The sequence below is a fragment of the Salmo salar genome, chromosome 09 (assembly GCF_965601325.2).
Source record: "Salmo salar chromosome 09, fSalSal1, whole genome shotgun sequence".
Taxonomy (NCBI): domain Eukaryota; kingdom Metazoa; phylum Chordata; class Actinopteri; order Salmoniformes; family Salmonidae; genus Salmo; species Salmo salar.
In genome coordinates this window covers 39,377,259-39,404,470 of record NC_138299.1, presented here as the reverse complement: position 1 = coordinate 39,404,470, position 27,212 = coordinate 39,377,259, and the positions used below count along the sequence as shown (strand labels likewise).

The window sequence follows — 27,212 nt, the reverse complement described above, 5'->3', positions numbered from 1 at the left end:
ATGGGGACTAAATTCCCAAACGTTTTTTTAATTTTTTAAATGAACTCAGTCTGGGTCCCAATTTACTGTTGAGATTTAGAATAGGAGAATACACAAGGTGCAATTTCGAAATTTGGTTGTGCATCAGCAGTTTTCTGTTATATCAGTGACTGACACTCACTCAATTAGCCCATGTCAGCTAAACATTTTTAGATTGGTAAATTAGTATAGCAAGCTGTCTAAACTGCTAGTAGCCTAATCATTGTCATATAACTGACCAGGGCCCCCATTGATTTTGTTAGTTGCTTTCTCTCAGATATGATACTACCAAAAGGCTAGGGCTCTGACTGCATGTGTGGGTATGGATGTGGGTACACAGACCCACAAGCCACTGCGACCTCTCATGATGAGTTCAGATTTTTTGTGGAGCCCACCGCCATCAAAGTTGCCCATCCCTGCTTTAGAGGCAACAAACAATGCAACATACTTAAAAAAAAATCTTTGTGGGTCCTGAAGTCCACATTTTAAAAGAAATTGTCTGACTGTCTTTGGTAACGTTAGAGAGTTTCCATGGAAATGGCGGGCTACCTTCACAGGGCTCATGGTCACAGACTAAATGAAGGCCCCAGGCTACTGTGTTTTTGTTCTAGTGCTCTCGCTCAACCTCTTACCAACTTTCTGCTCCAAAGTAGGCTTACACTTGTTGACCTACTGACTTTTCCAAAAATCACCAGCTCACCTACTTCCTGCTTTTTTAAATAGGCATGCAGTTAAACAGATAAATTCACCAAGGGACATCACTTATTTATGTTGTGCTGTAATTTGCGAGTTGGAGAGCTTCAAAAACTTCATTTGAATTCACATCAAGCTAAAGCCGTTATTTAACATCTCAGAAGGCTAAAATAGAGAAACATAAGCAATGTTAAGGAATGGAACGTCAAACAAGCCATGCTACCCCTCTCTTCAACATTTGTCCTGAAGAGCAACTGTAGGGCCTAGGGCAGGGGTAGGCAACCCTGGTCCTTTTGTTGGGGATTTAACTGGCCTGGAAGACAAGGTGTGTTGAATTTAGGCAATCACTGAACTGATCAATTAGTTCAGTTGGTCAGGTGTAGTGCCTAGTTGGAACAACATCCTGCAGGACCTGTGGTACTCCAGGAACAGGGTTGTCTAACCCTGCCCTAGGGCCTATGATGCACAACAAGTTAGCAGAGTTTCCAACAATGAGTATTTTTGTTTATAATAGAGTAACTACAACAACAGTTTTTGAGAAATCATTAAAAAAAGAAAAGATTTATAGCAATACTGTTGGCAGGAAAATATCATTACCACTTTGATCTGTTTTGATGAAGCAAGTCAGAGCAACTAGCATCCTAGCTACCAAACCCCCCCTCCCCCCTACATCAGACGCACAACGCATAGCCTACCTGACATCACACTGGTACATTTGCCAAAGTCTGGGGATAGTTTGTGTGTAAAAAATATAACGAGAGAAAGGAACAAGCATATTGTAAGAGCTTTAGTATTCACCAGAATTTTGAGCGTAAATGTTTATAGGTCAAAGCCATGCCAAATACTCTTCTGTATATAATGCACTTTTTTTTATTTCATTTTAAAACACAACATTTCATAACAGCTAAGCACATCGTCTCTAATCTGTTTCATTGAGCTAACATCCCTATTTCACAATTCTACAGCTTTCATACAGCATTCATACAGCTTTCATACAGCGTAAAACTGTCAAGTTCAATTATTCAGCTACTTGAGACAAACAAAGTCAAGGCCATTTTGAACATTTCAGTTCAACATTTAACAGTTCTGCCAACCAATTTTCAGCATACAAAAAAGCCACAAAATACCAGGAAATTAAATAAATAACACAAAAATGACCAAGACAGTGGTTTCATCCAAAACAATTCAAGTCACTAATAACATTTGAATAGCTCTAATCATACCAGTCCACTCTTATGTGGCTGGACCTCTCCATTCAGTCCTACCTGGCTGAATTAACAGTACCTTCCACCCTGTTGTCAACAAGGCTGGATCTCTCCATTTAAAATCATTCCTACCTGGCTGAATTAACAGTACCTTCCACCCTGTTGTCAACAAGGCTGGAGGTCAATTCCATTTCAATTCAGTCAATTCTAGAAGTAAACTGATATTCCCATTTCAAATTCTCTAATTGAAAGGCAATGTTGAAAACTGGATTTGGAATTAACATTGCAATTTCAGTGTAATTGAATTGAAATGGAATTGATCCCAACCCTGGTTGTCAAGGCAGGTAGTAAGTGGAGGAGTAGAAACATGCCACCAAATGAGTTGATACATCTCAGACTAAGCCTCATTCAGCGGACAGACACATTGTATTCCATCTCTATTCTTCTCTATCAGCTTAAAAAAGATTGTTACTCTGTACTTCACAATAAAAGTATGTGGTCAAAATTGTTATAAAACATTACTTGGTCAGAATGTTACCATCATCAGTTGTACCATAAGTCATAGTGCCTTGCCTCCCACTGGGCACAGACATCAGTTCAACGTCTAGTTTTGATTGACATTTGGGTGAGTTGTCAACTAACGTGAATTCAACGTGATATCGCCCAAAAATGTAACTTGTCATTTGATTTAGGTTAAAAGTTGATGACTTTTTCCAAATCCAATTAGTTTCCCATGCCAGTTCAATGTCATCACATAGATTTTATGGGTTTAAAATGTAGTGGAAACATTGACTAAACCAGTTTTTACCCAGTGGGCTGTTCCTCCCCAGGCCCTGGCCTGCTGTGATCTAGAAGTCAGACCTGTTGTGCAATTGCTTGATGAAAAATTCAAGTACAATTTGATGTCTGAATATAAGTATTTTATACTGGTTTAATGCATTGTCTTCCGTCAGATAGCGTCATTCTAACGTGACGGCGTCTCCAGAAGCCAGTCAGGAGAAGGTAGTGAGCAACAACTAGTGCTCTGTAGTCGAATAGATTCCCTCAGAAACCGGTTAGCGCCACTTCAAGCCTCCATCGTTTAAGGAATACGTAAATCTTCCTAGGTACCAAAGAGCCAGAATAAATCAATAGTCTTTCCTTGTTTAACAGCTTTTTTCCCTTTAAAAAAGACAGAGGGTATGTGAAATGGCACCCTATTCCTCATGGGCCCTAGTCAAAAGTAGTGCACTATATAAGGAAAAGGGAACCATTTGGTATGCAGAGTATCTGGAATAGACGAGTGGCAGGGAAGAGTTGAGGCTGTGTGAATAACAGCCAGACAGCCAAGGTCAAGAAGTAGGGTGTGTATTGGTCCCTTTTCAAGGCTCAATTGTTTTTCAAATAGTCCTCAAACATGAGCATATTTCTCCTAAATTAAGCACTGACTAAAACGCAAACATTTGAAGAGCGGCATCTTCATATAAAGTGAACCATTTCCCATTTCTTCACAGTTACATTTTTTTTCTTCTCAGAAATGAAACATCCTGTGTATATGGAGCAGAATCCACTTCAGGCTAGAGGGGATGAGGATAACATAGAAGAACCACAGCTATTTTCAGTGATGTAACATATGTGGAGCAATGTCCTCTTTACCACAACAGCCTGTAGTAGTTTCTCAGTCCTGGGTCATGTCCAGTAGGGTACACCATAGCAAAAATGTTTTGAAATGGAAAACAAACATTTATTATTGGACCAGGTTGTCACGACTTCCGCCGAAGTCGGTCCCTCTCCTTGTTCGGGCGGCGCTCGGCGGTCGACGTCGCCGGTCTTCTAGACATCATCGATCCACTTTTCATTTTCCTTTTGTTTTGTCTTGTCTTCCCACACACCTGGTCTCAATTCCCTCATTACATGTTGTGTATTTAACCCTCTGTTCCCCCCATGTCTTTGTGCGGAATTGTTTATTGTAAGTGCATGTGCACGGTTTCTCTGGTGCGCGACGGGTTTTGTACCCATTTGTTTGTTGTTCTGGTTTCCGGTGGTTTAATGAATAAAACTGCTCTGTTGATTACCCAGTTTAGCTCTCCTGCGCCTGACTTTCCTGCCGCCAGTTACGCACTCTCTTTCACAGGTCCAGGTATAGATTCTCCATGTTTTAGTCTGTTTTCTTCTTTAAGGAGCCTACTGGACACAACCGTCTTGTCCCGAAGATAAACTGGAGCAAGGGTGTTGATTGTTGCTGCTGTTGTTGTTTGATATATTCACAGTAGAGTGGGACCCTTGGTGGTGTAAGTCATGGAGGGGAAGTGTCTGCTGTCCAAGTTCCACATCTTTGCAGCCCCTGTCCCGGCCCCGCGGGGCCCCAGAGGGGAGATGGGTCCTGGGGACTGGTGCTGGGCTATAGGGGGGCCAGGGAGGCTGGGCGTCCAGTAGTTAATGTAGCTGGCCATCAACAGAGTCAACTCCAAGATCTGGGAGGAGAGGAGGGAGAGAGGAAGGGGCGGGGGGAGGAGGAGAGAAGGATGAAGGAGAAGAGAGAGAGAAGAGTGGAGGGGCGGGGGATAGGATGAGAGGAGGATGAAGGTGACGAGAGAGGACAGAAGGAGGGAAAGAAAGAGGAGTACACAGAGTAGGGAAGGGGAAATTGTTTTACCATTTGATATTATTGTATTTCATTAGCTCCTAGGGAGCTGGAGGCCCATTTGCTCACATTTTGAAGTTCAGTTTAAAGCCAATGAGAAAACCATAGAAATGACTTGATAGTGATCTGCCTGACATGAATACAGAGGGACCTTATTAGCACGTCCTACAGTAGTAATGTGACTCTATGCTTAGGCCGGGATTCAATCCAAAACAGATTAACGACTGGCGGCTCAAGCCAAAACCATCTTTTAAAGTCAATTTCAGTGCACAGGTAACTTATCTGCGTTTTTTTTAAATCCCTCCCTTAGGCTCCTTGGAGGCTGAACACATAAAATAGAGAATCAACCTGCTTTCTACATCAGCCCAAGGAAGCGGGTAACCTTCATATATATATATATATATATATATATATACACACACAGTGCATTCAGAAAGCATTCAGACCCCTTGACTATTTCCATGTGTTGTTACATTACAGCCTTATTATAAAATGGATTAAATAGTTTTTTTCTCTCATCAATCTATGCACAATACCCCATAATGACAAAGCAAAAACAGGTTTTGATTTTTTTGGGAAAATGTATAAAAATAAATGAAATGAGGGTAACCTTCCTATATACTCTCGGAGCTACACTGAACTGACAGGTGGACAGAGCCACATAGCAGGAGCTCACCCTTTACTCACCACCCTGGCTCCCTGATCTGCACAGTAAAATCCTACATCAACACCACCACCCACCCTTTACTCACCACCCTGGCTCCCTGATTTGCACAGTAAAATCCTACATCAACACCACCACCCACTCTTTACTCACCACCCTGGCTCCCTGATCTGCACAGTAAAATCCTACATCAACACCACCACCCACTCTTTACTCACCACCCTGGCTCCCTGATCTGCACAGTAAAATCCTACATCAACACCACCACCCACCCTTTACTCACCACCCTGGCTCCCTGATCTGCACAGTAAAATCCTACATCAACACCACCACCCACTCTTTACTTTTCAGTCTTTGGAAAATCCAGCCAAAGTAACTGTGTGACTTTAACTTAATCCGAGCGCTGACTGAAAGTTGGCAGAGCTGTTGTGGTCCGTGGTGATTATTATCCACTAATAGTTTTCACTGACCATTTGCACTTGGCCAGAGGTAAAGACCACCTACTTTAAACCTGCCTTACCCGTAGAAATATAATATATTACATTTCTATGGCCTTACCTTGGGTTTAGCCATAGAGAAGACTATAGAGACTTTACCTTGGGTTTAGCCATAGAGAAGACTATAGAGACTTTACCTTGGGTTTAGCCATAGAGAAGACTATACTTTAACTTGGGTTTAGCCATAGAGAAGACTATACTTTAACTTGGGTTTAGCTATAGAGAAGACTATACTTTAACTTGGGTTTAGCCATAGAGAAGACTATAGAGACTTTACCTTGGGTTTTGCCATAGAGAAGACTATAGAGACTTTACCTTGGGTTTTGCCATAGAGAAGACTATAGAGACTTTACCTTGGGTTTTGCCATAGAGAAGACTATAGAGACTTTACCTTGGGTTTGGGCAATGCGAAGACCAGTTTTTCCACACTCTTCTTCCCTCCACCCTGTTCTTTGGTCTGGCTCACTACCACCATCAGGTCGTCACGGCAACCGCCAAAGGTGATCACTGATTGGTAGGAGTAGGTGACCAGAGGGTGCTGTAAAGGAAAGGATTATTTATTTCAGTTGTTTAAAAGACCAAACTGTTCATTTCTGTTCACTTTTGGTTTGGTTCTGTTCAGTAGTGTCTGTATCATGTCTCTTCCTTTCTTATTAATATTTATTTTTTCATATTTGTTTTGGGGTTTTTTACACTCCAAAAACAAACTTGGACATACAAACAACAACTTACAGACAGACACAAACAAGGACTACGTCCCCTCTGCCCAGACCCGCATGCTCACACCTCCATCCCTAGTGCCTGCTCACACCTCCATCCCTGGTGCCTGCTCACACCTCCATCCCTGGTGCCTGCTCACACCTCCATCCCTGGTGCCTGCTCACACCTCCATCCCTAGTGCCTGCTCACACCTCCATCCCTGGTGCCTGGTCACACCTCCATCCCTGGTGCCTGGTCACACCTCCATCCCTGGTGCCTGGTCACACCTCCATCCCTAGTGCCTGGTCACACCTCCATCCCTAGTGCCTGGTCACACCTCCATCCCTAGTGCCTGGTCACACCTCCATCCCTAGTGCCTGGTCACCCCTCCATCCCTAGTGCCTGCTCACACCTCCATCCCTGGTGCCTGGTCACACCTCCATCCCTAGTGCCTGCATTATTGTTTGCCACTTGGCCTTAAATTGTACCAATTCGTTTCTCGATCGCCCATGCTATTTCAATAAAAAAGCTGATTTTTCCATTGTGTTAATGATGGCGGATTGATTGACTTCCAAGTTTTTAGTATACGTTTTTTCAAGATGAGTGATGAGAAGAGAATTGTCCAGCCCATTGTGTATCTCACGACACCCCCATATGCCATGTCTGAAAATGTCCAGACAGACTGATTAAAAGTGTATTTACATTGTAATATTCTGACAGCCAACTTTCTAGCTCCACCCACAACCTCTGGTCTTCGTAGCGTTCCCAGAAAGCATGGATTATTGAATCATTATTAGTTTTACACTTCAGACATGACTCTGTCGTTGTGTTGTCGAATTGTGAATTTTGTCTCTTGTATAATACATTCTACATGTCATCTCTCTTCCTGATACAGGCCACAAGATCCTTGATTTGGAAATGTGTTTCTTGTTATTGTTTTCTCAAAGGCAAATTCAGCAAGAAGCAATGTAGCAGCATAACATTATTTCTGCTGCTTTATTTTGAATGTCCCTAAGAACTAGTGAATGTATTGGAGCATGAAAAGACGCCAAACCAGAAATGACTTGGAGGAATAAGGGTAAGATAATTATAGTGTTTTAGGTCTAACTTTGTTTATATCTCAGTCAGCGTTTGGATCTCTCGGGTAGACCCAGACCTGGGTTCAAATACTATTTTAAATCTTTCAAATACATTAAGTGTTTGTTCTAGCCTGCCAGGAGTGCCAGATGGGCGGGATTGGCACTTTTTGATATTTTCTATTGTTTCCTTTAACCCAGGCAAGGTCAATCAAGTCCCGCTTAAGTATTTGAAATTATTTCAAATAGTATATGAACCCGGGTATGAGTATCAAATCAGAGGTTAGCGTTGGCCAGTTTCTGTTTCCCTGTGGGGATCTGGTGTTTCAAACGTTGTAGCAGAAAATCATTCCACACCAGTAGTTCAACAAGTCTCTGTCTCTGTGTCTTGGCCACAGCCACAATGGTAAAGACTTGTAAAAATAAATCCCAAACATTAAGTTTGAGTGCTCTGAATCAAATACTTTTTTAACCTGAAAAAAAAAGAGAATAACAAAACAATAAAAGTCTGGTTGGATTCTGAGAGGTTGCTGCCTTGGCTTTTATTTTGTTTTCATAATTAGTAATGAAATTGAAATATTCTATTCAGATATCTAGAGCTCACTTCTGATGGCAGTCCCTTGATCACTACTGAATCACTGAAATACGCCCTCTTCTGGACACATTTAGTACCAGTAATACCACTAATTAGTTGGATTTTAGGCCAGCATGGTATGAAACCTTTGAATCATCACTTGAACTATGGTAAATGCGCTAAGGAAGCAGACGTACAAACAGCTACCTAAACAGACACTTACCATGGTATAGTCAAGCACACACAGTCCATCCTCATTGACAGCTAGCCAGACCTGGGACTGCTCTACAGACGACGGGGGTAAAGGCTGCAGACAGAGACAGGGGAGAGGTATGGACTTTTGTAGACACACAGATAATACTAGATACAGGTATATCTGCATTAACATAGGTTTCTATTGGAATGGGGCTCTGCTCTGAGTAAATACTGAAATAGTAGGCCTTTCAAAAGGAAAGAGGACCACAACATCTATTTGATTATAGAGATATCTTCCAAGTCGCTGGAGACACCGAACTCAGATTCAGCTAAAGCTGTAAACATACAGCACACATACACTCTATACGGGACACTTCTGGTAGAATACAGATTCAGGAAAGCTGGAATGTTTTTTCAGTCTTGTTCCATTCCCACTAACCTTAGCATGGAAGAGCTTGGCACCGAACAACGGCCACTTCCTAGCAACGGTCAGGTAGATTCTGACACACTCTGAGGCACTGCAGCCGCGCAGGACTGACCACTTAGTGGCCAGACGCTCCGATAGATCTCTGACGGGTGAAAGAGGATCAATTATTAATTTGTAAGTAGTTTATAACTCATTATTGAATAAATAACAGGAAAGTAAATTCAGCTCCCTTTTTGTCAAGTGTGTGTGTGTGTGTGCGTGCGTGCATGTGTGTGTGCGTGCGTGCGTGCATGGGTGTATGTGTTTCCAGTATTACCTGAGCTGGTCCATGCTGCAGTCTTGTTTGTAGTGCTTGGGGTAGAAGCGTCCCAGGGCCTGTAGGAGGATTTGTTGGCTTTTGGGCTGAGGAGAGCTGCAGCTAGCAGAGGGGGGGGCTGGACGGTCCAGATCCCCATGTTCCACCTGGGGAGGGAGGCTCATTTTAACTATTTGTTTTATTATACAGTTTTCTATTTGTAGTCATTTTTGTCTGACAATTTTAAAAACACACGTGTGCAAAAACAAAATAATAGAAAATTACACAATAAGGTGAAAGACCATTGTGGTCACAGACAAACCTTAACGTGCAGGTATATCATCTGCTGTTCACACAGCATAACCCAAGACACACACACCTGTACCCCTCATACTGCCCCCGTCAGTCCCCTCCATTCTACCTGTAGTACCCATAATGCCCCTCTCCTCTCCAAAACCACTACCCACCTGTGCCATGAGAGCAGCCACCTCCAGAGCCAGCTCCTTGTTGACAGGGAAGTGTCCCTGGTGGACCTCATCATTCACCTGGTAGGCCAGCAGGAGGCGCTCACGCTCTGTCTCTCCTTTAGCCTGGGCCCGGAAACACAACCTACACAACAGACAGCACACTGGTCAACGCATGATGTCAGCAGCTGGTCTTCATCTCTATGGATGGAGTCAACTAAAACAAGGTCAAGCCTACCTGCTCTTGTACATCAGACGGACAATGCGTGTGCCCTCGTATTTCCCAGGATGCAGTTCCTTCAGGGCCTGTTCCCACTTGGAGATGACATCACAGATCTGTTGGCAGGGGTGAGAGGTCAATCAGTTAACAGGCAGACCCTGGTCCCTTGTACATTATTCCCTAATCCATGTTCTGATTCCACTCTACCCCTCTGTTTACTGTCTTCTACTTAGTCACAGGCACTAACACGTGAGGTTGTGTGTGCTGCATGGTCGGCTACAGTCATGAGCGAGTGTTGGTCCACACGTACTTTGACGCTGGGCTGCAGGCAGTGTTCCAGGTCTCTCCCTGAGGGGTCGTCAGTGAAGAGAGCGAAGCCTGACAGGTGAGGTTTCCTCATGCCCACTCTCTGGGTCAGGGTGCTCAGGAACTCTTCTACTGTGGTGGAGCCATCAAATCCTACCACCTAAAGGACAGGATGGGGGTCACTGAGACATGGCATGAATGACAAGTTTGTGTGACTGTGTGTGACTCTGTGGTTGTGTGTGTGTTTGTGTGCATGCGGATGTGTGATTGTGTGGGTGGAGGAACTATTGAACCCCACCACCTAGGAGACAGGACTGGACAGGAGGGCTCACTGAAGAAAGATTACTGAAATGTGTCTGTGTTACCTGGTAGGTGAGGGTCTGTGTTACTTGGTAGGTGAGTGTGTCTGTGTTACCTGGTAGGTGAGTTTGTCTGTGTTACCTGGTATGTGAGGGTCTGTGTTACTTGGTAGGTGAGTGTGTCTGTGTTACCTGGTAGGTGAGTTTGTCTGTGTTACCTGGTAGGTTAGTGTGTCTGTGTTACCTGGTAGGTTAGTGTGTCTGTGTTACCTGGTAGGTTAGTGTGTCTGTGTTACTTGGTAGGTGTGTGTCTGTGTTACCTGGCAGGTGAGTTTGTCTGTGTTACCTGGTAGGTAAGTGTGTCTGTGTTACTTGGTAGGTGAGTTTGTCTGTGTTACCTGGTAGGTGAGTGTGTGTGGGTTAACTGGTAGGTGTGTGTCTGTGTTACCTGGAAGGTGAGTTTGTCTGTGTTACCTGGTAGGTTAGTGTGTCTGTGTTACCTGGTAGGTTAGTGTGTCTGTGTTACCTGGTAGATGAGTGTGTGTGGGTTACCTGGTAGATTAGTGTGTGTGGGTTACCTGGTAGGTGTGTGTCTGTTACTTGGTAGGTTAGTGTGTCTGTTACCTGGTAGGTTAGTGTGTCTGTGTTACCTGGTAGGTTAGTGTGTCTGTGTTACCTGGTAGGTTAGTGTGTCTGTGTTACCTGGTAGGTGAGTTTGTCTGTGTTACCTGGTAGGTGAGTTTGTCTGTGTTACCTGGTAGGTGAGTTTGTCTGTGTTACCTGGTAGGTGAGTTTGTCTGTGTTACCTGGTAGGTGAGTGTGTGTGTGTTACCTGGAAAGTGTGTGTCTGTGTTACCTGGAAGGTGAGTTTGTCTGTGTTACCTGGTAGGTGTGTGTCTGTGTTACCTGGTAGGTGATGTTCTTGAAGTGGACAGGGATGCTGAAGGGTAGTGAGTGGTGGTAAGGGTTCCTCAGCAGGATAGACAGGACCTCCATACGTGATGGTTTGGCCTCTCTCTCTCCATTCTGCAGGGTACGCTCTACAGACCTCTGACAGTACACTGCATACTTCCCCACCTCACTCCTACACACATGGAGACAGAGATGCAGAGAGATAGAGTGTGACAGACAGACAGACAGACAGACAGACAGACAGACAGACAGACAGACAGACAGACAGACAGACAGACAGACAGACAGACAGACAGACAGACAGACAGACAGCGCGCGCGCGCGCGCGCGCGCGTGTGTGAGAGAGAGAGAGAGAGAGCGAGAGAGATGCAGAGAGAGAGCGAGAGAGATGCAGAGAGACAGAGTGAGAGAGCGAAAGAGAAAGAGTGAGAGAGATGCAGAGAGAGAGTGAGTGAGACAGAGATGCAGCGAGACAGGGAGAGAGGGAGAGAGGGAGAGAGAGGTCATCATTGTGAAGGTTTGATGTTTTCTGCTCAGGAAAGTAAGGATGGTGTGTGTGTACCTGGGGTCTGCATGACGCTGCAGATACTGTCTGAGGTACCACAGGAAGTGTTGCTGAGGCAGAAAGAGAGCCACACACACAGCCAACAGCTGCCAGCACTGAGGAGAGGACAGACAGACATACAGACAGACAGACAGGCAGATCACTACAATGTAAACAATACCTGAGAAAAAAACTAGCTATGACAGGTAACACAACATCCCTAGATACAAAGTGATAAGTGGGAGGAATAAGCAATTATGTTGAACCTCCCTCTTTGCTTCTGAAAGACCAGCTGTTATTGTAGTCATATTACTCATACCTATTGCATCCTCTCAGAAGTGACTAGGGGGTAGGGACTAGGGGGTAATTTGAGCTTCAGGGCCAGGCTTATGCCGACATGAGTGAGGGAGGAGTTGTGGTGTGTAACGTACCTGAGTGAGAGAGGAGTTGAGGTGTGTAACGTACCTGAGTGAGGGAGGAGTTGTGGTGTGTAACGTACCTGAGTGAGGGAGGAGTTGTGTGGTGTGTAACGTACCTGAGTGAGGGAGGAGTTGTGTGGTGTGTAACGTACCTGAGTGAGAGAGGAGTTGTGGTGTGTAACGTACCTGAGTGAGAGAGGAGTTGAGGTGTGTAACGTACCTGAGTGAGGGAGGAGTTGTGGTGTGTAACGTACCTGTGTGAGGGAGGAGTTGTGTGGTGTGTAACGTACCTGAGTGAGGGAGGAGTTGTGTGGTGTGTAACGTACCTGAGTGAGGGAGGAGTTGTGTGGTGTGTAACGTACCTGAGTGAGGGAGGAGTTGTGGTGTGTAACGTACCTGAGTGAGGGAGGAGTTGTGGTGTGTAACGTACCTGAGTGAGAGAGGAGTTGTGTGGTGTGCGGCGGTTGGTCTGTTTAATCAGCTGACAGTACATCTCGTTCTGGAGCTCTGGGTGCGTCAGACACACCTGCAATGCATTCTGGGCCAGGGACATGTGGTAGTCAATGGAGGGAGACTCCACCAGTACGTTGATGAACAGCTGACAGGACTGAAGAAAGGAAGGATGAAAGAGGGATGAGGGTTTTACCTGCAATGATCGTGATATATGTTGAGAAACAATAGAAGCAGCATGTTCATGGGGATCAGTTTAAGCAAGGGGCAGATGACTAGTCTTGATCACATGATCACTAGTCTTAATCACTAGTCTTGATCACATAATCACTAGTCTTGATCACATAATCACTAGTCTTGATCACATAATCACTAGTCTTGGTCACATAATCACTAGTCTTGGTCACATAATCACTAGTCTTGGTCACATAATCACTAGTCTTGATCACATAATCACTAGTCTTGATCACATGATCACTAGTCTTGATCACATGATCACTAGTCTTGGTCACATGATCACTAGTCTTGGTCACATGATCACTAGTCTTGATCACATGATCACTAGTCTTGGTCACATGATCACTAGTCTTGGTCACATAATCACTAGTCTTGGTCACATAATCACTAGTCTTGGTCACATAATCACTAGTCTTGGTCACATAATCACTAGTCTTGGTCACATAATCACTAGTCTTGATCACATAATCACTAGTCTTGATCACATAATCACTAGTCTTGATCACATAATCACTAGTCTTGATCACATAATCACTAGTCTTGATCACATAATCACTAGTCTTGATCACATGATCACTAGTCTTGATCACATGATCACTAGTCTAGTCTTGATCACATGATCACTAGTCTAGTCTTGATCACATAATCACTAGTCTTAATCACATAATCACTAGTCTTAATCACATAATCACTAGTCTTAATCACATAATCACTAGTCTTAATCACATAATCACTAGTCTTAATCACATAATCACTAGTCTTGGTCACATAATCACTAGTCTTAATCACATAATCACTAGTCTTGGTCACATGATCACTAGTCTTGGTCACATGATCACTAGTCTTGATCACATGATCACTAGTCTTGATCACATGATGTCTAGTCTTGATCACATGATGTCTAGTCTTGGTCACATAATCACTAATCATGATCACTTTTGGGTGTGAGAAAAGCGCTCTAATTAAATCAATTATTATAATGAGTTGTTATTTCGGATGTATTTTGCGAAGGTTGACATGTAGATCAGTGGCTCTGTGCAGTCATACTGCAATGTAGTCTATCAATATTTTTTATTTCACCTTTATTTAACCAGGTAGGCAAGTTGAGAACAAGTTCTCATTTACAATTGCGACCTGGCCAAGATATAGCAAAGCAGTTCGACACATACAACAACATACAGTCAATAATACAGTAGAAAAATAAGTCTATATACAATGTGAGCAAATGAGGTGAGATAAGGGAGGTAAAGGCAAAAAAAAGGCCATGGTGGCAAAGTAAATACCACATAGCAAGTAAAACACTGGAATGGTAGATTTGTAGTGGAAGAAAGTGCAAAGTAGAAATAGAAATAATGGGGTGCAAAGGAGCAAAATAAATAACTAAATAAATCCAGTAGGGGAAGAGGTAGTTGTTTAGACTACATTATAGAGCTGGGAATGGACAAGATTGATATTTTGCGTCCCCGTCTTTGACAAAGTAGGCACTGCTTATCAAAGGGTGCCATTGGCGCTCACCTAAAAAGCCCATATGCCAGTGGTTTAGAGAAATTGTCATTGTTTTTGGGCAGAATCATGTGAGTTTTTTTTGTGTTGATTCATGTGTTGGTCCGTTTGGCTGGGAAAACGCCACCCTCGTCAATCTGCTGCCATAGGCAACTAATGGGCGGCCCGGCCCTGCATGCACAAACTTGAATGTGTTTCCTACTTGGAAACACATTCCAAGTTTGACAGGTTCATCCAAGTCAGGAGGAAGCTGTAAAACTAGTCTGTCACTGCTTGAGGGGAACAGGAAAATGTTACTATGATCAAGGCTCTGTATGAATACTGTGTCATGACATCTTTCACTAACAGCTCTGTCACATCAGGGACTATACTTCAAAGAAGGGGAGGACAGAAGGAAAGGTGCATGTTCAAAATATTTCAACAGGAACAGAGACTTTAAAGGGTTGTGAGTGAGCTCTATTCATCTACATACTGTATGTAGCACCAATCAGACAAAAACAACCCAAAATATGGGGAAGAGGGAGAACTCACTAAAGCATAGAGAGAAGGGGAGGGGTGAGGTGGACTGGGAGGCCCAGTTGAAAAGAGAGGAACAGGATACATCAAGGTCAAGATCCATCCTCCTCCAGATCCACTTCATTACTCCCCATCCCATCCCATCCCTGTCCTTGTCTCACTCCCTGTCCCTGTCACACTCCCCATCCCATCCCATCCCTGTCCCTGTCACACTCCCCATCCCATCCCTGTCCTTGTCTCACTCCCTGTCCCTGTCACACTCCCCATCCCATCCCTGTCCTTGTCTCACTCCCTGTCCCTGTCACACTCCCCATCCCATCCCTGTCCTTGTCCCACTCCCTGTCAGACTCCCCATCCCATCCCTGTCCTTGTCTCACTCCCTGTCACACTCCCCATCCCATCCCTGTCCTTGTCTCACTCCCTGTCCACGTCCCACTCCCTATTCTTGTCCCATTCCCTGTCCCACTCCCCGCCCATGTCCCACTCCCTTCCCCTGTCCCAATCCCACTGTGCTGTCTGTCCCACTCCCTCCTCCACTATTACATCCACAGAGACTGTCTCTGACCCCCCAACAAGAACAAGGACTAGAGGAACGCTTAGCTTCAATCACAGGAGATAATCACACCCATTATCTCTCTTCCACACTTCTAATGAGCCTCCGAGGCTTTGATCTGTGAGTGGCGGTAGGGTAGAGGGGCATGGACCGCATCCAAGAGGAGAGGGGGGTTTGATGGACAGAAAAGGGGAAGCCCCTAACAGACAGACTGGGGGTCTCCGTCAGATCAGCAGACAGGAGAACAGAAAGACACAGGGATTTGAAAAAAGACAAAGGAAGAGTAAGTAATGAAAGGACCGACCTTGAAGAGTTTGAGGGCTTCAGTCTGCAGAGCTTCAGATGGTAGAGTGGTGAGAGCAGAGCGTAGGCCATCTTTACAGAAACATAGAGCCTCACTCCTCCACAACGCAGAGTCTGAGAGAAGACAGACAGACAGACAGACAGACAGACAGACAGACAGACAGACAGACAGACAGACAGACAGACAGACAGACAGACAGACAGACAGACAGACAGACAGACAGACACACACACACACACACCAGAAACAGCCTTACTTCAGCCCAGTCATAAACACTATCTGCAGATTGCAGACTGGATCAAGAGATTTCAGTAGTCTGTCCTGGTTAATGTAACATGAAAGAGCTGCTGACTGAATCTGAAACCTTATGTAATACAGTATAGCAGGTGTTAGACCAGTCTGTTAACCACTAGTCTATCTTCAAGGCACTCCTTGTCGCCTTGTTAGACATGAACCTTCTCAAGTAGTGTACTTGTCTTTGGTGTTGACAGACAGACAGACTGAGTTGAATGATTAGATGACTTACCTGGATCTCCCTCTACGTCTAGGAGGTTCCCGACCAGCTGCTCATACTCTGTGCCCACCTTGAAGCTGGCACTGCTGCCTGCTGCGACTGTCAGGTGGTACAGCCAGGTGTCCTGGACAGGAAGGATGGAGGAGATAATGGAAACAGGTAAGTGTCAATGTGTCTGTGGGTTGTAACTTACAATTATGGGAAATTAGGGGTGTTTGAATAAGTGTATTTTTAGAGTACTGTACATTCTCTTGCTTGGTACCTATGAGCATGTAGGTGAAGAGGTGTATAGGTAGTGTAGTTTTAGAGTACTGTTTGTTCTCTTGCTTGGTACCTATGAGCAGGTAGGTGAAGAGGTGTACAGTGTAGTTTTAGAGTGCTGTACCTTCTCTTGCTTCGTGCCTATGAGCAGGTAGGTAAAGGGGTGTATGGGTAGTGTAGTTTACGGGTGCTGTACCTTCTCTTGCTTCGTGCCTATGAGCAGGTAGGTGAAGGGGTGTATGGGTAATGTAGTTTACGGGTGCTGTACCTTCTCTTGCAGCGAGGGGGTATATGGGTAGTGTAGTTTACGGGTGCTGTACCTTCCCTTGCTTGGTGCCTATGAGCAAGTAGGTGATGGGGTGTATGGGAAGTGTAGTTTAGGGGTGCTGTACCTTCTCTTGCAGTGAGGGGGTATATGGGTAGTGTAGTTTAGGGGTGCTGTACCTTCCCTTGCAGCGAGGGGGTATATGGGTAGTGTAGTTTACAGGTGCTGTACCTTCTCTTGCTTGGTACCTATGAGCAAGCAGGTGAAAGGGTGTATGGGTAGTGTAGTTTTAGAGTGCTGTACCTTCTCTTGCAGTGAGGGGGTATATGGGTAGTGTAGTTTAGGGGTGCTGTACCTTCTCTTGCAGTGAGGGGGTATATGGGTAGTGTAGTTTAGGGGTGCTGTACCTTCTCTTGCTTGGTGCCTATGAGCAGGTAGGTGGGGCTCTGCTCTCTGGGGTGGACCACTAGGGTACAGTGAGATGACAAGAAGCCACGCCCACCGGCCTCGTAGTCCTCGTCAGAGTCACATGACCTGTCCACCTCCTCCACCACCGCCTCACGCATCCGCAGCTGGCCTAGGGGGAGCTGAGACGTGACAAACACATACACACACACACACAGTTAGAGAATGATATTCAGTTATACTGTACTATAACAGTAATGACGCTGGAGAAAAGAAGGAATTTGAACCTTGTCATCCTGGTTCCTGTAATAGTAGAAGACCTTGCTGACCAGAGAGCACCATACCAGCTTAGAGTGGCCATGCTTCACCTGGAGGAGATGCGACAGAGTGTGAGAGAAAGAGAAGAGAGATAGAGGGAGAGCGAGAGACAGAGAAGAGAGAGAGCATGGAGAAGAGAGAGAGAGAGAGCGCGAGAGAGAGAGATTGAGAGAGACAGAGGAGAATGTGTGAGGTTTATAGATTCAATACCAGTCAGACTGTACAGCATATTTCTCATTTGAACAGCAGGCTGCAGTAGAGAGTGGATGTGTGTGGACCACTGGCTTCATCTCATGACTCATAATCCTAGCTGTACATCTCTTCATCAGGGTCGAAGTTCAAATATGCAGAGAGAGAGGTAGTGAACCAACAGTACATCACTTCAGAGTTCTGAGGTGCATAACGTCATAGTGTAGAGATCAAAGCCTCTTTACATGAAGAGATAGTTAATCTGTCAGTCAGCCGTCACACACACACCTCTGTGACCTTAGGGTCTCCTAGCCCCAGTCTCAACCATACTGACAGACACACCTCTGTGATCTTAGAGGGTCTCCTAGCCCCAGTCTCAACCATACTGACAGACACACCTCTGTGATCTTAGAGTGTCTCCTAGCCCCAGTCTCAACCATACTGACAGACACACCTCTGTGACCTTAGGGTCTCCTAGCCCCAGTCTCAACCATACTGACAGACACACCTCTGTGACCTTAGGGTCTCCTAGCCCCAGTCTCAACCATACTGACAGACACACCTCTGTGACCTTAGGGTCTCCTAGCCCCAGTCTCAACCATACTGACAGACACACCTCTGTGACCTTAGAGTGTCTCCTAGCCCCAGTCTCAACCATACTGACAGACACACCTCTGTGACCTTAGGGGTCTCCTAGCCCCAGTCTCAACCATACTGACAGACACACCTCTGTGACCTTAGAGGGTCTCCTAGCCCCAGTCTCAACCATACTGACAGACACACCTCTGTGATCTTAGGGTCTCCTAGCCCCAGTCTCAACCATACTGACAATCTGTTACAGTCTCTTTTTCTTACAGTGGGAAGAATGGCTAGTTTAAACTTTAGTGTCCTAATAAGAAACATATTGTTGATATAATCGATCTCTATATTGGGTGAGAATAGCTATATTTTTGTATTGCCTTTGTAATAAGAGTTAAAGTTAAAAGCTTCCATTTAAAAGGCAAGTTAAAAGCTTCCATTTAAAAGGCAAGTTAAAAGTTTCCATTAAAACTGTGTGTTTTGGGGGCCTCCCGAGTGGCGCAGCGTTCTAAGGCACTGCATTGCCGTACTTGAGGCGCCACTACAGACCCAGGTTCGATCCCAGGCTTCGTCCAGGTTAGGGGAGGGTTTGGCCGGCTGGGATTTCCTTGTCCCAACGCAATCATTATGTGATCAAAATAAGCTCTTCTGTACCTCATCTTGCTAAGGCCAATCCCCCTAAACATGTTGTCTGTTTCTCATCTCTTAGGCCCAGCCCAGTGTCCCCTGACCTTAGTGAGCCAGCCCCTCACGGTGGGTTTGGCGGTGGTGGTCTCCATGGCGACGGGGCTGCTGGCTTGGACCTTGAAGATGTTCTGTAGAACTCTGATCCACTCCTCCAAGATGTTGGGAGAGTCAGCCGCCAGGAAGAATGTCTTCTTCTCTGTTATCAACTGATTAGAGCAGGAGAAGATTAGAACAGGAGAAGATTAGAGCAGGAGAAGATTAGAACAGGAGAAGATTAGAGCAGGAGAAGATTAGAACAGGAGAAGATTAGAACAGGAGAAGATTAGAGCAGGAGAAGATTAGAACAGGAGAAGATTAGAGCAGGAGAAGATTAGAACAGGAGAAGATTAGAGCAGGAGAAGATTAGAGCAGGGTGAATACGTGCCTATAAAGACAGACAGGCAGGTAGGGACAGACAGACACATGCACGTACGTAAGAACACACACACACACTCTGAGTGGGCAAAAATAGCATCCCCAGGTTAGTAGAGATGAGTAACAGCTGCAGAAGACAACATTCCATACCTGATGATCTCTCTTCAGGCTGCAACGTTCATTTTTACCCAGTTTGGTGCTAGGGATGGTAGGGCAGGATGTGTGTGTGTGTGTACCAGTAATCCCAGAACCCACAACCAAATGTTGCGTGTGCTAACGAACTAGCTAACTCAATTTACTTCTGGGGGTGAAAGTGGCTGAACTAGCAGTAACAGTAGATTAAACCCCTCTTCCCCAGTGGAGGCTGCTGAGGGCAGGATGGCTCATAATAATGGCCAGAATGGAGTCCTTATCAACCACATGGAAACCACATGTTTGATGTGTTTGATACCACTCCATTGACTCCATTCCAGCCATTATTATGAACCGTCCTCCCCTCAGCAGCCTCCACTGCTCATCACTGTCACTCACCTGGAAGGTCTGTGCTCCTTCTCCACGGGCAATCCGACAGGAAGAGTTCAGCTCCATCTGACCCTGAGGCTTCCGTATCACATCGCTCTGAAAGACCAGGACAAAGACCATAGGAAGGAGATGGCAATACAGAATAAACCATGGCTCTCCAACCGTGTCCCTGGAGAAATACCCTCCTGTGCGTTTTCGAACCAACCCCAGTTGTAACTTAACTGATTCAGCCATAGACTTAGACATTGCATTACTGTATCGGTCCCATGATGGCATCTGTGAGAGCACGGGCAGCGCCATTGAGCCCATCTCCATTTTGAAGTAGTCCATTTTCTTCTTCTACTACTTCTATGAGTTGGTAAACAAACTGAAAGGGTGCACACCTGTTGTGTGTTTTTTTGAACAGGTATAAAGCCAAGGCTGGCGATTTACTGTCACTGTAATAATTCTGTCAGAGAAGACAGTGATCAAGCAGATAGTGACGACGCGTGGAGACTCACCGGAGACTTGTAGTAGAAGATCTCTCCATTCCTCAGGATGAACCAGCGTCTCTTCCAGGCTTTAACCTGACTGCCCATCTTCAGCAGGTAACCTGACTTCTCCAGCATCTCCTGTACATGTGGACACACAGCACATGACTCACCATTTTCACACTGTCGTGCCAACCTCACCCATACTTTGCTGGCTTGGATAGTGTTCGGATTTTTCGTTATTTAGCCCTCCGAAAAGGCTCACCAGGAAGCACACAATGTCAGGACTCGTGTTTTGTCCTTAATTTTATTTTAAGTCAAATGACCACAGGTCATAAACCGTGAATTACATCAAACAAATAATGACAATATATTATTCAGATATATTATATATTATTCAAGTAATATAATAATAATGTAAATAATGAAAATCAAATAAGCCTGCAACACCATCAAAGATGTGGCAAATCTCTCTTAAAACAGCACCGACTACATCACCCAGAATGCCCAGCGCCAGAGGAGCATGCGCACAGTGACTCTGCCGTCCCAGGTTGTTATGGACGCTGTCACAGGACACAGAACCCATGCCACCACATGCCTTGTCCAAAGGATTTACACACGCACAAACGCAACATAATGCGGCACTCCACCATGGATCACTGAACCAAACCACCGCTATCACCACCGCCACCAGAAACCAGCAGAGTGCGCCGAACAATCAGCACAATGCAAATGGCTGATAATAATAGCCTAATGCTATATAGCATCTGGGTCGCTGAGCTACCGCACCCAGCGAGCTACAAGTTACTCCCGGCTGTAACGGTTGTCGTCGGGAATAGAGGACCAAAACGCAGCAGGAATGTGGATGCTCATCTTGTATTTATTTTAAATCAAGAGAACACCAAAATAACAAAAAGAACGCATGAACAACAAAACAGTCTTGTCACACTCACACATGCAAAACAAGAAACAATCTCCCACAACACCAAACCAAACAATTACCCATATATAGGACTCTCAATCAGAGGCAACGAGAAAGCACCTGCCTCCAATTGAGAGCCCAACCCCCCATCAACATAAACATAGAAATACAACAACCCAGAAAGAACATAGAAATACAAAACATAGAACATAGACCAAAACCCGGAAATAATAAATCAAACACCCTACTACATACACCACCAGCCCGAACCACATAAACAAAATACCCTCTGCCACGTCCTGACCAAACTACAATAACAAATAACCCTTATACTGGTCAGGACGTGACACCGGCCAACTAACACCGACACAGTGAGGTAAACGTTCAGTGCACAAACATATAAGTGACTTAAACATTAATGCTAGACTGAGTAGTTCGCAGTTACATACCAACGGGCTGTGTGCTCCTGATGATTGTCTGCGGTCAAGTGATTACCAGGTGCTGTAATTTAAGTCCCTAGTGAAGCTGCGCATGCACACATAACGTAACATATCTGAGCATCTAAGAAACTTAAAGAAATCACTCGTTCCCCATTTAATTGAACACATCAGACCCATTTGCTTCTCTTTTATTTATTTATATATATATATATATATATTATTTTTTCCTTTTCCTGATTGAGCTAGAAGTCTCAACACCTCCCACTTGGCCGACTGATCGAAGATCCAAGGAGGGCACAGTCTCTTGAGTCTCTCAGTGAGAATTTCAAACTAAAGTCCAGTCTTTGTAGGCATTTACAAACAAACATGTATTAACTAAGGAGGTAGGCTCCACCACCTTTCCTCCTACTGAGTGTAGGTTTGCCCTCGAAGCACTCAGTTGCCTCCCAGGGTTACCCGCTAGCTAAGCAAAGAACACAGAGTCACAGTCTTTGGGTACCCATGGCGAGGACTTATCTTACCTCCTCTTGGTCTTCAGCAGGAATCAAGATCACCAACCTCCGCACATCCCTGCGAATTACGATTTTCGTGTGCATGGTAGAGTCCTTTCTCCGGGCCCTGGGAACCATGGGAGCAGGAAGACCCATGCAGGTTGTTATGTCCGCATCCCGGACAACCCCCTTCTCGTCTGGATATGTTGTAGCAACCCGGCCGAGCCGGAACTGCCCCCTCAGAGCGTGCTGGTCCGCAATCCAGACTACGTCTCCAACCTTGATACTTCTCTCTGCTCAGTGCCACTTGTGTCTTATGAACAAGTTTGGTCCTGCCAGTTCGCTCCATTTCTTCCAGAACTTGTCGACTCCAGCCTGGACAGCCCTCAGCCTGCGCCAAGAGCGGGTTTCCATGTCGATTCCGTGTATGTCACCTCCCTGTCTGGTGCGCCCCAGGATAAGAGAGTTGGGGGTCAAGTACTCCACTGAGTCCTCTTGTTCCTGTGCCCTGGCGTCGATGGGTCGCTCATTAGTCAAGTTGGCTGCAGAGTAGAGAAGGGTCTGGAACTCCCCCCAGGTGTAGCAGCCAGTTGTTCCGCCAAGACTGTTAAGAGCTCTTTTAAGGAGCTTGACAGCTGCCTCTGCTGCTCCATTCCTGTGTGGCGAGTCTGCAGGATGAAAGTTCCATTGCCACTCTGTGCTATTTCTGGCAGCCTTGTCTTCAACGGATGCCTTCTGCAAACAGGCCAGGTGCTTGTGTAGCTCTCTCAGAGCAGGCCTGGCTCCCAAGAAGTTTGTGCCTCTGTCTGACCATAGCTTTTTGGGATGCCCCCTCAGAGCAGTGAACCGGGAGTAGGCCTGAAGAAAGCTCTCAGAAGACTGGTCGTCGATGAGATCAGCATGGACGGCTCTGGAAGTCATGCAGCAATACACGAATCCCCAGACCTTTTTCTTGGTTCTTTTCTTAACAGCGTCCCTCACTTCAAAGGGTCCAAAGAGGTCTAGTGTAGTATACTTGAATGGGTTCGCTCTACTGGTACGTTCCTGAGGAAGAGCGCTCATCACTTGTTGGCACAGCCGGGCTCTTTGCTTCTTGCAAGTGATGCACCTGTTGACCTCCTTCTTTACTGTCCTCCGACCTTGCACAACCCAGGCCTTTCTTTTAGTGTGCAGCAGTGTGGCAGCCACCCCTTCATGATTCGCTTCGTGAGCTTCCCTCGCAAGCAAGGCCCCCAGCCTCGACCGGAACGGGATTAAGGGTACAGCGGTTCCGTCTTCATTCCAAGACTGGACTCTACCACCACAAAGTAAGAGTCCATTGTTGTCATCTTTCATCACAACAAGGCGGTTTAAGGTTGTATCCTGAAAGTTCACGCCGTCTTGGGCTGCAAGGGCTAGGTCTTGGAAAGCCGCTGTTCTCTCTCCCACAGACAGCCTGGGCCCCCTCACCTCCCAGTTTGCTGAGCTCGAGGCTTGGTAGCTTGTCCTCAGCCAGGATTCTGCCGCTCTTCGAACCCAGGCGATTGTTCCACACAATTTAGACAAGCTACTGAATCGTTCGGGCCCGACAAGGCGCACTAGAGCTACACCCCAGGGCTTCCTCCTTGGCCTCTCTACTGCTGGAGTTGGACCTTGGTCTTTCATCTGCGGTCGCGGTGCGGAGTCTTGCAAGTCTGCCCCAACATCAGTATTGCTGCGGCCTGAGAATTTTTCTGCCTGAGACCTGGTGACTACAGCTGAGAACGCTCTTCTCTGCAACCTTTTAACGTCATCAGCCACGCTGGTCACTATCTCACTGGCCGTCTTCACAGGCACTCAGCATCAGGCCAACTCAGGAACTCTGGGCCTTGTTGCCACTCTGACCCTTCATCGAGTTCCTCAGGAGTTGCTCCCCTTGTGACAATGTCTGCTATGTTCAGGTTGCCCTCAATCCACCTCCAGTCTTCCACTGGTCCAACCTTCTGGATCTCTCCGATGCGGTTAGCGAAGAAAGTTTGGTAGCCATAGCTATCCTTGTGAATTGCTCCCAGGATTGTTTGGCTATCTACGAAGTGGACCCAGCGTGCGACCTTGATGCGGCAGTGCTTTACAAGGTATTTTCTCAGGTGGATCAAAAAGACAGCACCACATACCTCTGCCTTAATCACGTCTCCTTTCTGGTTGAGAGGGGTAAGCTTTGCTTTTGACTCAACCAGCCTCACTATGACCCCATTCTGCGTCTCCCAACAGAGATAGAGCACCACGCCGTAGGAAGCCTCACTCCCATCTGAAAACGTGACTCCCATTGGATGGCCTATGGCTCCAGTTGGTGTGAGGCTTCTTTCGAACCTGATCTGGGCAAGTCTCACATATTCTTGGAGGAGTCTTATGGAAGCCTCCCGTAGTTTTGGTGAGTGTGGGTCATCCCAAGTGTCCTTAACTGGACTGCTTATACTCGCTTCTTGGTAAGCTTCTCTCACAAGCATAACCCCTTTCTGCTTTGCAGGTGTGGCAAGACCAATGGGGTCGTAGAATCCAGCGATCTGGCTTAGCAGCATCCGACGGGTCAATGGGTTTGGAGTTTTACCTCTGACTTCCTCTTCGCGCAAATCGACTCCTGTTCTCATCTTTCCTCTCTTTCTTCAGAAATTTACAGAGGTCATCACACGAAGCTTGTCGGTCTCTGGTTCATAGCCGACTCCAAGTGCTTTGCTCACTTCGTCCCGCACCTGGTTGGGTAACATCAGCGTTTTGGGCACACTCACAGTTGTCTTACTGATACTGGCATCAGTTGTGGTTGCGGACCTCCCACTTTGGCCTGATAAGACCCATGGCTTAAGGGAGAAGCCTCCAGCCTTTAAGATCTTTTCCACTCCTTTGGTGATTTTCTCCAGTATCTGCAAGTCATTGTGGGACGTCAAGATGTCATCCACATAACTATCTTCTACCACAACTCTGCGCTCCTCAACCATGGCTGCAAACTGGGGCAAGTTGGCTGTTTCTATCATTGCTACCTGGGCGATACAACCAGCAGGTTTATCGCCAATGTTGACCCTGACGACAGCAAAGACTTCGATCACCTCCTCAGGATTGTCTCTCCAGAGGAATCGATGGAGGTGTACTTCTTTGTCTTCTAGCCAGACATAGTTGTAACATTTTTTCACATCGGCCAGGGCGGCGTACAACCCAGTCCTGAATCTCAGAAGCACGCCCCTTATCTGATTTAGGACATGAGGACCCTTGTACAGTAGGTCATTTAAACTTATTCCCACGAATTCTTGGCTACTGTTCCAGACAATTCTTACAGGGGTAGTGGTTGAGTGAGGATTAGGAGCAACTAAATGACTGATATACCACTTAGGTCCCTTCCAGCTATCGATTTCCTCCTGGGTGACTTTAACGGCAGCCCCTCTTGAGACCATATCGTGGATTTGCTCTCTGTACGCAGCCTTCCATTCCGGCTCCCTCTCCAGTCGTTTCTCAGTGTTTAAAAAGGTCGCTTCCACTGCACGTCGATTGTCAGGCAGCGTTGTGGGGTCTCCTTTCCACGGGTAAGCTGCGTCCCAGTGAGGGGATTCGCTGTGCTTGTCAGCTTGCACGTAGGTGAGACATTCCTTTATTTTCTCCAAGTCTCTTTCCTCTCCTAGGGTCATTTCCTTGCCTCCAGGGGGGCACCTACCGCATCTGCAGCCACCACACTGAGGATCACAGGCGGCACCAATACTGTCCCACTTGAACCATTCAAAAACGTATTTGTTGGTAGTTGCAGTGTTTCGGAGGATTGTGTCTTCTTCTTCCACCGAAACTCCACTGGGTCCTCCCGTCTTCACGATAATGTCTTTGTACGCCCTTGAAGCTGTTCTCATTGACCTAGCGAAATGTGTTTCAGACCTGTGCACTGCTAGGTCTATCACTTCAAAGAGGTCAGGATGCATTCCACCAACAGTCTTCCCAAGGGGACCATCCCAGAGGACGAGGTCTCCAACTACTCTGACTGGCTGTGGGACCAGGCAACCCTCCCTGTGGCTAATCAACAGGTCGATCTTTTCGGGCCGGACCAAATCCTTGAGTTGAACATTTGGAAAGAACTTCTGCAGTTGCTGTGGCGTGACAGCTTGGTTCACCTTTGCAACATCTTCCAAGCCGTAACAGAGGAGTTTGTGCTCTGCTATTGTACCTCTGGGAGTTTTTACTCTCAGCCTCAGGGTATACTTCATGGTAGTAATGGTTTTCTCCATCCCCCCAACACCTTGGACAATCAACTTAATGATCTCACCATTTAGCTTGAGACGCTCTGCTGCTTTATTAGAGATATAATTAGTATCTGAAGCGAGATCAATCAACGTACCGACTAGCTGGCCAGAGTTTGTCGTCACATCCAACAGCATCATTATGACAGGGCACTCTTTTGGCTCACAACCAATGCTAGCACACACTTTTGTCGTGATCTTATTTGAAAAGGCTTCTTTGAACTCTGCTCGCAGCTCTGGAGAAAGTTTGGCAAGGAGCTCCTCCTGTTTGTAGGTTAGTCCAAGCCCCCTTTTCCCCAATTTTGCATTGCTCTGCTCTCCGCTCTTTTCCTCTTTCTTCTTGATCTGTGACTTTGGACAGAGCAAGTAATTGTGGTCTGAAGAGCCCTCTTTCTGACAGTCATCCTTTGAGCATAGATACTTTTGTGTGCAGCCGCCATCGTCACCATGAAGGCGCAAGCACTTAAAGCATGCTCCTGCTCTCCTAAGCTGAGCCTTCTTGCCTGTCAGATTGAGCTTCTTGAAGACCTTGCAGGCGAACAGCCTACCTCCGTGCTCGTTGTCTCCACATGTGATGCATGAGCTTGGTTGAGCGCCCTTTAGGGTGTTTCCTGATGTGGCTCTGGTGAATGCCCTCCTTTCCTTTTTCTTTTCGCTCGACCTCTCAGTATTTTCCGCCGGGCTAGGCTGTAGCTGGTCTAGCTCCTCGAGAATGTCCTCCTGCTTCTTCAAGTATTGCAGTAGACAGTCAAAGTGGTTGCGTGGTGAAAACCCGCTTCCAGGGTCATTTTTGTGTGTTAACCACTTTTCTTT

The 27,212-nt window shown here is 46.0% G+C and overlaps 1 protein-coding gene across 1 annotated transcript in view; it reads right to left on the bottom strand.

The window, feature by feature from the left end:
- Window positions 1-1,565: 1,565 nt before the first annotated feature.
- LOC106611291 (pleckstrin homology domain-containing family H member 1) overlaps window positions 1,566-27,212 on the bottom strand; it is a 67,555-nt gene continuing 41,908 nt past the window's right edge. The window contains exons 14-31 of the mRNA XM_045723629.2: window positions 20,348-20,458; window positions 19,857-19,943; window positions 18,956-19,117; window positions 17,426-17,506; window positions 17,141-17,320; window positions 16,220-16,331; window positions 15,694-15,806; window positions 12,561-12,737; window positions 11,730-11,827; window positions 11,162-11,339; window positions 9,961-10,116; window positions 9,669-9,766; window positions 9,434-9,575; window positions 8,988-9,133; window positions 8,684-8,813; window positions 8,273-8,356; window positions 6,092-6,238; window positions 1,566-4,369 (exon numbers count right to left, since the gene is read on the bottom strand). Of these exons, the coding sequence (XP_045579585.1) occupies window positions 4,160-4,369; window positions 6,092-6,238; window positions 8,273-8,356; window positions 8,684-8,813; window positions 8,988-9,133; window positions 9,434-9,575; window positions 9,669-9,766; window positions 9,961-10,116; window positions 11,162-11,339; window positions 11,730-11,827; window positions 12,561-12,737; window positions 15,694-15,806; window positions 16,220-16,331; window positions 17,141-17,320; window positions 17,426-17,506; window positions 18,956-19,117; window positions 19,857-19,943; window positions 20,348-20,458 (2,412 nt within the window). The 3' untranslated portion in view covers window positions 1,566-4,159. The remainder of the gene's footprint in view (window positions 4,370-6,091; window positions 6,239-8,272; window positions 8,357-8,683; window positions 8,814-8,987; window positions 9,134-9,433; window positions 9,576-9,668; window positions 9,767-9,960; window positions 10,117-11,161; window positions 11,340-11,729; window positions 11,828-12,560; window positions 12,738-15,693; window positions 15,807-16,219; window positions 16,332-17,140; window positions 17,321-17,425; window positions 17,507-18,955; window positions 19,118-19,856; window positions 19,944-20,347; window positions 20,459-27,212) is intronic.